The sequence below is a fragment of the Amblyomma mixtum genome, chromosome 1 (assembly GCF_055824585.1).
Source record: "Amblyomma mixtum isolate Tamu chromosome 1, ASM5582458v1, whole genome shotgun sequence".
NCBI lineage: Eukaryota > Metazoa > Arthropoda > Arachnida > Ixodida > Ixodidae > Amblyomma > Amblyomma mixtum.
Window position 1 is genome coordinate 59,467,866 of NC_143012.1, and position 11,106 is coordinate 59,478,971.

The window sequence follows — 11,106 nt, forward strand, 5'->3', positions numbered from 1 at the left end:
TATTATCTTACACATTGCTGTACAAATGCACTTCTCTATGTTCTTTGTTCTGTTCAGCTTTTACTGAATAGATTACGCAATCTGGAGAGTACACAGCAAAGGAAAAAAAAATACCTGAAGAAAAGCACCTGTGTTTGTGTGGATGTGCCTTTTGTGCATCATACTTGGTCTTGCTTTTTGTGCTCTAGTCTCACCAGTTTAGCTCTCGGTTTCATTGTGGTTCTACTGCCCTGTTAGCTCATGATTTTATGGCTTATTGTTTTCTGCATTCTTCTGTATACAACGCCCTTATCGGTTGAGCTCTGAAAAGCAGTAGTAATAACTTTTTGTTATGCTGTCAGATGTTTTCAGGTGAGTTTGAATCTGCTATGCTTTACCTGATCTCTACAGGAGCTGGTAGTGTGTGTGCTTCTGATTCTATTTGGTGCTAGGAAATATTATCTAGTCTGATTCATTTTGGTTTGATATTAATGGTTCATGCTTATTTTAGTGCTATGGACTACATTGGTGACCCTGCTGGCAGAGTTGGGTTTGTGCTTGTGGTGTGCGATGTGAGTGTTTCTGTTCTTAATTTATTTTTTGTGATCACCGGGTCTGATTACGCAAGATGGAGTATAGTTCTTTGTTTTCTTAATTGTTTTTTTTTTATTTTGCTGTCTTAACATTCAGAACTGCTGTGTATGTTTTTATTTATTCATTGCAGTTCAGTTTGGTAATATCAAGCTACAGATATTTTTAGTCACGGAGCCTTGTTTTTTTATTTGCTTGAGGCTACAGAAAGAAAATTGTTTGCTTATGATGTTTGCAGAACAGCTGAAGAGGTTCATGCTTTGTTGGTACAATAAACCTATCATGGTAGCTGCCAGACGTGCACACTGTGAGATTACACGCGATGTGGTGCAGTGTGCAGAAGCAAATGTGCTGATCACGTTATCTTCGGTCGCGACAGCTGAGCTCAAATATAATATTGAGCATTTGGCTACATTTAGTGAAAGGGAATCAGTCGTCCAGCAGTTTTTCTCCAGCAGTTTGCTCGAGGTTTACCTGCAACATGCAGGGTAATGAATGTTCAAGATTTAGTAGACAAAAGGAATGCACTCACTGGCAGTGTAGTGCATCACGAGTGAAAGCTCACAGACATTCTGTAATTCGTGAAAAATTTGGCCAGACTAGCAAGATCCCTCCCAAGAGGCCAGGCATTTACGAGCACACTTTATCTTAGTTGCTCTGACTATTAAGTTGTCTGCAGAGTATGACAAGTAATTGTTTGAAAGCTAATACATTATCAGTCCAACTCCAGGCTAATTTACGAGTACCAGGAAATTCGGTTTAAAAGCATTTTTTTTCTTGAGGAGCAACTCATTGACCTTGAAATGAAATGTTAGCATAAATGTTGTGTAAGATTGCCTTCTTCATTTATAGGTTACTGGCTGCCCCTCCAAACGGGCTGTGACATGCTGTAAATACTCTCATTTTCTTGGTGCAGGCCTGGCCACTGCTGATCCCAAGTTCAGAGTACGACCTGCGGAAAACACCAGTAAGCAGCTGCACCAGTCGTCCCACTGCAGTCGGACCTTCATGCAGAAAAACCCTGTAGAACCGCACCTTCGTGCCCAAACAGTTGACCATCCCTTCCAATGTGAACACTGTGTAAAGAGCTTTGCAAGAAAGCATGACTTTGTAAGACACATCCGTACCCACACTGGTGAGCGTCCATACAAGTGTAACCATTGTGAGAGCAGGTTTGCTCTCAAGGCCACCCTGGTGACACATCTTCGCACGCACACGGGTGAACGCCCATACAAGTGTGACCACTGCGGGCGCAAACTTGCTGAAAAGGGTCATCTAGTGCGACACCTTCGCACCCATACGGGTGAGCGTCCATACAAGTGTAACCATTGTGAGACCAGGTTTGCTCTCAAGGCCAACCTGGTGACACATCTTCGCACGCACACGGGTGAACGCCCATACAAGTGTGACCACTGCGGGCGCAAATTTGCTGAAAAGGGTCATCTAGTGCGACACCTTCGCACCCATACGGGTGAGCGTCCATACAAGTGCCAGCTCTGCCCCATGGTCTTCACACAGAGTTCACACCTTGTAAAGCATGTGCGTGCCCACAAGAGAAAAACCGTTTCGGTGTCAGCTGTGCACAATGTCATTTAAAGAAAAGCACAGTGTAAAGGTACATGAAAGCAGGAAACATGCTTCAAATGCCACAGTTCATTGGAGTTCTGATGACTTTTCTCAGCATCATCTCAATACCATTGCTAGCTAACCTGTCTCACTTTTTAATTTGCTACGTTAGGGAAAAAATATGCGAATTTACCTGCCTTTGTAGTACAGAGAAATTCTTTGGTTTCTTTTCCTTCTCCATAAGAAACCTGAACATGCCAGGCTGGTACTTTACTGGCTTAGTTTAAGCCCATTGGGTGATGCGCGCGAACTGTGGTTACAGTGTTTGGCACTAGTTTGCAAAATGACATACTCACATCAGAGCAGTTCTGTGTTCTTTTAGAAGCAAGTGTTATGTCACCAGAGAAGCATGCTGTTTCGTTATTCCTACCATGTTTGTGTTGTGCCTTTATTATTGGGACAAAAGAGCCAAGAAACAAAGCCCAGGCTCCAGATGATGAACATTGCTGGCTTCTGTTTGCAGGTTTTTAGAGCAGTCTCTTTCTTTAGATTTAAAAAAATGAATGCCTTACTGCACTAGATTCCTGTGCATTAACTTTTGTCAAATGACCTGCTATCTTTGCATGTGGCATGTTTTTATTACAAATTATGGCCTCAGCATTGTCAGTCTTCAAAAACATGCTGTAGCTTCGAAGGAAAACCATCACCGTCTCAACAGCAGTTGCTCTCATTCTATTTTATGGTAATGGTTTCGAGGTATTTAAGCATTTCTGCAGCAAGCCCTTGCAGATTGTGTTGTGGTTATGGAAACTCAAGTGAACTTGCTTTGGCAACTACATTGACAAAAATTGATATAAACTGACCGCTGACATAAAAATTATTGCAATTTATAAAAGCTTGTGGAGTTTCATTTGTTAAAAACCACTGAGGGACACTCGGGACAATGCTATCAAATTTTTTGTGTTAGTGAAATCCGATAGTTTGGCATTTGTAGCTTTGCTGCCGCTTGTCCTGGAGTGAAAGATGCATTTATTGCCAAGAGTTTTGGATTCGAAGTTTAAAACGTTTTTCCTGCCTCTGCGATTCTCGGGAGTCTCTGATGACAAAGTAAGAGAACAGTGACTCCGTGACTGCTGGCGGCGGGGGGCGTACCAGCCGAAATGACAACTACTGTCGGCCTGACGTTGAAGGAATCGATCACCTGTTGTTGCTTCATTTACGTTTGCACCAATGTTACGATGGACCCTTTTCCCAATTTTGGCAACGAAGTTCTCGTAAGGAACTGCGTCATGCATTCAGCAACCTCAACCCCTCACAGCACGCGATGCTTTTGAGGGCTGAGGCGGCAAGTCTTGCAAGAAAGTCCTAGCTCCGAGGAGTGGGCAGCATCGCTGTCGCCACTGAGCCACCGTCACGAGTGGTGTGTAGCAACTGGTATGTGCAGGCATATTGAAATTCTGTAATAATACTCCTTATAGGGCTGCTTATGCACCCTAGTGTCTTGGTACGTTAGTGAAGCGAACACGCTGAGCGGTGTATTTGCTAACATGGAGGCACGTTGAACATTGGCTGCACATAGCTCTTTTCCTTGTCGCAGTTGCGTGTCATTGCTCGAAATCCGGCCGAGGAGCACTTGCTGCTCTCTCCTTGTAAATCGAGGTGCGTAATAAAACTATACGGGCACGCAGAACGCATAGCCGCAAAGCGCCCCAAAGAATACCGAATACCAAAACTTAGCCGGCCGCCTTGATGTGCCTCTAATTTCCGGCTTTCCTTGATTTTCAGCATTCAGGTTGTCTTTTTTCTCTCTTTCTCCTGTGATAAGAGTGCACTAGTGGCTTGAAACAAAACTTGTATACTTTAGTATGGATCAAATGCATACCCTTCATGTACGTTTATTAGCCTCAGAGATCTGTGGTGCCTTTTTTTCCTGTTTCATCATCACGCTTGTACTTGCGAGATTGGTCTGTGGCAGCAAAACCTGTATTTTAGTTCTTGCTCTTTTCTACCTTACAAGAGCTTTCTTTGTTTTCAGAAAGAGGTGTTTTTGTGTTTAGTTGCTGGTATTCTATCGATACAAGCCAACTTCATTTTACTCCTCAGTGTCCCTTTAATGAACATTTATTTACTCCATCCTAGTATGTGTTGTGAGCTTTAATGCTTTGGAGAACAGAGACACCAACCAGCCAAAAAAGGTCTTTCTTGACATACCTACTCCCAGCACGGGGCCCTTGTTCACAGCAAAGATGCAGTCTCTTGCATAAACCGCAACTGAGTTTACTTGGAAGAATCAAGATGCTGCAAAAAGCACTTGCAGCAGCATGCTCGTCATGTGAAAAATAAAAGCATTCTTAATAACGCTTCATCAGCACCGAGTGATGAATGGCCACGAGATTGACTGAGACAAGGCAAGGATTGTTGCAAGCAAAAAAATGACAACATCACGACTGCACATGGAATCTCTAACAATATATACAGAACACAGCACACAAGCTGATATGAAATGACGCAAATCTAAACCCGATATACACATGCTCCTTCCGGTGATTTTTTAAATCTATTTAAAATAAACCTCTTTGGTGATGTCTTCATTGTGAATGCGGCCACCATGCAGCTGAAATGTCAAAAAGGATCTCTTTTTACTGGTTGGTGTCTCTGTTTTCAAATGTAACACCTCCCCACCCCTTCGCGAATGGGATTCTGTCACACTCTCAAATTGATCTACAGTACTACATCAGCTTTTTTCGCGGTGCTGGTCAGTTCGCAAACGGTTTACTTGCTGCTTTTGAGCGTTCTGTAAGTAGTAATTGTGTGTTGTAGTAGCTTGCAGCATTTGTGACCAAATCAATAAATATTTGTTTTCATCCATACAAAGCACAAGGATAGAGTGCCTGCAGACAGCTGAAGCCATCGACATCTTTGTGAAGCAACTACCTTTACACATGTTGGCAGCGAAAGCACATTACGAACATGATATGGACATTTGCTGACTAACAACTGATCGCTTTATTTATAGTGATTTGAAGTTGACGGCCTGAAAGATGAAACTAAAATACACAGCTGATTTAGAAACAAATACAAATCACGGATTAACGCTGCCTCAGATGGAGTGGAGATATGGCTGAGGGTGACCTAAACTAAAACAAAAACGCACTTCCCTCCAAGAAACCTGTCTTCGTCTTTTTTCAGTGTTAATCGGTGGGGTGTGAATGCAAGCATTTCCTTCTTTTTAGATCCACAACACTTGACCCTTCGTGGGAAAACGGGGCACGTACTGTATTTGCGCGATTGTAGGTTGACCTTCACTTTTCATTTGAAAATCCGAAGTGGGGTGCTCCACTTGCAATCGAAACCACAGTTGGGCACCATAAATAAAGGCAAGACAATGCTATAGCGTGGTTGCAATTTCAGGTTTGCTCCACGACTCTGCCCAGTAGAATTCAGTTAAAGGATTTTTATTTTTTTTTCTTTCAACTGCACACTTGGCACTCAAGGGAGTATCGATAGTTGATGGATCATGATGGCCCGCTGCTCCAATCGTGGTTGCACCATTCATGGAGGGGAAAAAGTCGCGCCGCCACTCGGAACCAGTGCTTCTGAGGAGTGTTTTTGTAGCTGATAGAAGACTTGACACTGCTCACGCATTTGATGGCTGCTGGCAACGTTTTACCGGTTATTAATGTACGGTTTCGTCTGTCGTCATTTGTGCTTCGAGTCCAATATGTGTCCAGTTCTCATTCACGGCTACATTCAAGAAAGCTGTCATTCTTTACGCTGAAGAAATGAACAGCCGTGGCCAGCAGTTCGACGTCTCGGAATGGGTGGTACAGGTGCGATGTTGCAATGAGGCAAAATTTTCAGCTGTTCCACACAGTGTTGTGGCGTGGCTGTTTTGCAAAGTGAGGAATTTCGTGGAAGGACGACGTGCTGTGGTTGTTTGGTGGTTAACGACGTTAGAACGATGTGCTGCGGGACCGCAGCAAAGATGACGACGGCAGAGCTAGCGAGGACGATGGCACAAGCTTAAAAATGTTGACGAGTAGTCCAGTGTGAAAAATCCAGGCGCTAACAAAAAACGACACAGAGGGGACACAGCGCTTACTCCAGGAGTAGTCCAGTGACTAATACCTTTTCGTTTTGGAAAGTGCCCACTAGCGTCTGACGTTAAGAGGCGGCGTCCGGATAATGCTATCGCATTCTACTCTTAAAGGGGCTCTGAAAGGGGCTCCAATAAGGTCGCTGTGTGCCTGGCATGTTAAAGCACGCCGCTTTACCAATATTGTCCAGCAAGGATTTTTTAAATGGGCTTCGCTGAAGCTGAGCTATCTGTAGTGAAAATTTGAACTTCAGCGTCATCGCGCCTTTCTCTCTTCTCCTCATTTTTTGCACGCTGGAGCGTCGGTGCTCCTCCAGTGGCCCCTCTGCCGGGAGTAGAGCTTCCTGACCCGCCGCAGCTACGCGGCTTATTGGCCGCAGCCACGGTGGCTGCCTCACGTCTGAAAGAGTATAACCAATAGCCGCCTCTCAACTTATGTATGCAGGTGCGAGCCACGGAGGAGGGTGCGAGCAAGAAAAAGTTGCCGATAAGGGCTCGTCAACTTTTGTGCGTGATTGTGGGTCCTCTGCAGCCTGTAGAAGTGCATTATTTCGCTTAGTTTTTCATGACAACACAGTGCAGTTATTGAGCGAGCTGATGTGCTCTTCTCGAAAGGTGTTTCAGAGCCGCTTTAAAGGCGAAGCTTAAGCAACCACCAAGTTTCTTTTTTTACCAAGCTGTGATATGAGGGGGGGGGGGGGGGGTCGAGTTAAGTTACCAGTGAGTCAACTTATGATCAAGCGAATACGGTACGTGCAACTTTTTTTTGTTTTGCCATGTTTGGAGTTGTGAGCCTAGAACTCCTGCATCCATTGCTTTGATATTTCTAGCGCCACCTTGTGGATGTCCAAAGAAGCTTTTCTGCTTTTGTTTTAACAATATTCACCCGGTGGCATCACATACACGTATCTCAAACAAACCGTTCCGCTTGCATGTGTTGCACGTGTTTTAGAAAGGATAGTGGCACGATATGTCGTGTCTAGGGTATGGCGCAACTTATAGAAGCAAATGGACACGCTGACTGAGAGCTGAGAGGCGGAACACTGTTGTGTTTATTTTCACCTTCCTTATGTGCCGGCATGGGATGACAAGATGTGTACATGTGCCACATTACCACGGTTGCACACTAGTCGGAATAACACCACATCCCCTGTTTTATTATTTTTTTTTTTGCAATGACACCCCCAACCGCCTGACCTAACATGCCCATATGTGCGTCTATAACCTGAAGTACCAACAAAGCCGTCGCCATCAGCAGAACCCTGGCTGATGCCATCATACACTGTAAAGCATCTATTTCGCACCGGAAACCGTCACTTGTGGCAGATTGGCAAAACGCATGGCTCAAGATGCAGCACAAATGAAGATCATAGCACTCACCTCCGTAGCCATGCATGTTGAAAAACGGTTGTAATGATAGAAACAGGCATCTGTCGTCATCTGACAGCACCTCAAAGAATGCATGCACACGTGTAGAACAGTTGATTTCTTTTTTATTTTTCTGATATTATTGGCTCTCAGTTCGGGGAAGTGGCCCATTCATGGGTGTGCCTCTTGACCACATACATGCGGTATATTTTTACTGGAAAAACTTCAGACGGGCTAATTTATTTCTCTTGCTACTTGTCACCATTGCTAGGATAGCTTAACCATGCACGATTATGTTTTCTTTGCTTTCTCATCATCTCTTGTAACAATTTTAGATATGATGTCTGCCACAATACTGCCACTGGCTCTGCGCTCCTGCTGGAAAAAGTGCTTGCTGGTGTCTGTGATGGTATCAGGTGTACTGTTTATTGATATTAATTTCAAAACCACCACACTCGTCATTGCCACTGTACAACCTCTAAGCAGGGGTGCAGTCATGTCCTCAAAGTTGAATATAGTTGCTCTATCAACTACTTCATGTGTGCCCAATGTCGAGGTTTACGAACACCATCTGCCATGAGATAGAGTACCGTATGAAAAAAATGCGGTATTAAATTAACCTGCTGTGAGTCTCAGTGCCACAGCCTCGTATTCGCTTATACAACAAAGAAGCATTTGCCTTTCATAAAAAAAAAAATAGAAGCGAGCAGACTCTCCCTTTAACAGAGTGCTGCAGCCTGCGACCGTCGGTTCTTATGATAATCAAGTTTCTTGCTCTCTTTCATTTTTCAGGCATTTGAACCAGTAATGGCAAGCCAAAGAGTACACAATCTACTCGAAGGCGAATCTTCGAAAACCTCTGCTACCCGCATTTGCCGGTGGAACAGCTTGACGGTTAAGAAATGGCATATCCAGTGATCTTGGATCGTGGTGGCGATGTAAAAATTTGGGCATAGCATACCCGTCCTTGTTAGCGTAAAGAGCACAGCACTGCAACATGAACAATGTATATCGTGAAACATTCCACTTCTGATATTGTACATGAGTGCAGCACGAGTCATAGGATACCTTGTGATCCAGCAGACTGCAGTGCAAGTTGCACTTTTTCTCTGAACTCCTCTGTAATTAGCAGCAATGAAAAAACATGGAGGGGATTAGAAAAATTGCCCGTTATTTGCCTTTTACTTTTGCGCATCACACTTCATCTTACTTTCTTTGCTGTTCTCTCTCCAGTTTGAGTCCTGGCTTTTCACTGTGGTTCTGTCGTCCTGGAATTCAGTTCTTTTGTCTCATTATTTTGCTGCTTATTATTTTATTTGTGCTTCTGTGTGCTTTTTCTTTGCAAAATGAACTCTCAAAATCAGTTACATTTTACTGTTATGCTGTTTTATATTCTGGGTTGAATCTTGAAGGGACATTTGTCAAAGCTGAGCGTAAAAGTATCAGCGTGGTAGATTTGTCTGTTGGTGGCAGTAACATCTGCAGAACTTGTGGTTTAGGCACAACTTTATGTATTTTAAATTAGAAAAGAAATTCAGGTCCGAGTGGATGGTAGCACCAAGCTGTGTTCTCTCGTCGCGTCTGATATGGTATGCGCTTTTAGTAAATATCCTGCATTTCCCGATTATGCCCCAGCTTCCTATAGACACAGGTATTTTAGTTTATATAAAATTAAGGCAGTGCAGTTATTTGCTCTTTCAGTAAATTACAGTGACTTTTATTCTTTAAGCTTGATTGCTCATCTTTTAAAATGTTTTTGAAAAAACAAAGCACACAGACGACCTTGGTGGTATGCTTGGAGAATTTTTTGCTAAGTACTACTTTATTTTTGGTCATAAGAGATTATCTCGAACTCACTATTGAACACTTGGCTAAGTTTCTAGGCAGGGAAGTAGTCCTTCGGCAGTTTTTCTCCACCAGCATGAACAAGGTTTCCTTGAAATGTGCAGAGTAATTAATTTTAAAGCTTCAGCAGACAGGAGGAATACAGTCATTAGCAGTGTACTGTGTGTTTGATCAAAGCTCATTGACTTTATTTATTGATGAAATTCTCTTCAGCATTACTTGCAAGTTTCCTGCCGATGATACGAGCACTTTGTCTAAGCAGCTCTGGCTCTTAAGTTTCCTGCAGAGTATGCTCATTGCTCTCAGTAATTCTTCAGAAGCTAAAACATTATCCCTCCATACCAAATGAACTTTGACATGTCTTACTCCGCATTCCATTGAAAACTCCCTGTCTTTCATTGATGCAGGCCTGGTCAAAGCTGATCCTGACCAGGGTGTGCCGCCTGGGGAAAACATGCAGGACGACGACACCCATATGCAGCACTCTATGCCAAGTCTTTGCAACACTGTTGGAAACCGCCAGGATGGATATGTGAACAAGCAGTTGCATCATTGCAGCCACTGCAGTAAGGGCTTCATGAAGAAAAGCCACCTAAAACAGCACCTTCGCCTCCACACCGATGACCGTCGCTACCAGTGTGACCACTGTGGATTGAAATGTGTACAGAAGTGTGACTTGGTCAGACACATCCGTACCCACACGGGCGAGCGTCCATACAAATGCGACTACTGTGGGAACAGCTTTGCTGAAGGAGGCCATCTGGTGACCCACCTTCGCACCCACACGGGTGAGAAGCCATTCCAGTGCCAGCTCTGCCCCGTGGCCTTTACACAGAGTTCAAACCTTGCAAGGCATGTGCAAGCCCATAAGAGTGAGAAACCATATCAGTGTGAGTTCTGCACATCGGCGTTCAAAGAAAAATACCGTCTAAAACGCCATGAAAAAAGTCAACATCCTTCAAAAACCACTGTTCCTTAAAGTTTTCATGCGTTTTCCCAACTTTAAATACCGAAATAGTTGCTGGCTAACCTGTATCACTTTTAATGGGTCAGGTTGTGATAAATTATTCAAATTTACATGATTTTAAAGAGGGTCGGCATGGGGAAATTCTTCGGTTTGTTTTCCCTCGACTGTAAGAAACCTGAACTAAGCTAACTGCTGCTGTCATGAACGGGACTTAAATTGTGGCATGTGTAGATGTCATCATTTTACTAGTTTCAGTGTGTTGAATGCCGTGCATGAATTCTGGTTGCAGTTCAAGAAGATGATATATTCTTGTGAGCAGGACTTCGTTTAACTCTGCCAGAATAGCCAATAGGTAAATATGGTTCATAAAACCTGGATGTTTTTTCAGGTGCGTCACAATAATAATTTCTCACACCCTTTCTATTTCTCATTTTTATCTGTGCATTCATTTCTGTGTCCCCTCATCTGTTCAACTTTGCCATTTCTTTCAGACAAATGTTTAAAGAAATATAATAAATCACTTTCTGGAATGAGGTTTTTAGCAGGAAATCTAAAATTTGTGCATCGATATGGAGTACTCACATAATTTCTTATGCCTTATTCAAAAAAAAAAGCTTTTGAAGGAGAAGAAAACAAGGTCTTGGTGTTGTTACAATGTGCATATGTTTTGTACTAGAATGTGTGGCGCTGGCTA

At 43.3% G+C, this 11,106-nt stretch overlaps 1 protein-coding gene across 1 annotated transcript; it reads left to right on the forward strand.

Annotated features, from left to right (window-relative positions):
* Positions 1-694: 694 nt before the first annotated feature.
* On the forward strand, positions 695-10,468 carry LOC149366382 (uncharacterized). Its single transcript, XM_089550405.1, has 2 exons — positions 695-2,041; positions 9,853-10,468. Exons 1-2 carry the CDS (start codon positions 1,579-1,581, stop codon positions 10,422-10,424), a joined length of 1,035 nt encoding a protein of 344 aa, XP_089406531.1. The 5' UTR covers positions 695-1,578; the 3' UTR covers positions 10,425-10,468.
* The last annotated feature ends 638 nt before the right edge of the window (positions 10,469-11,106 follow it).

Bases quoted from the DNA above. Each gene is read 5' to 3' on its own strand.
- LOC149366382 (XM_089550405.1), top strand. From the start codon at position 1,579: ATGCAGAAAAACCCTGTAGAACCGCACCTTCGTGCCCAAACAGTTGAC. The intron at 2,042-9,852 runs GTGAGCGTCCAT...TCATTGATGCAG, and splicing joins ACACCTTCGCACCCATACGG to GCCTGGTCAAAGCTGATCCT.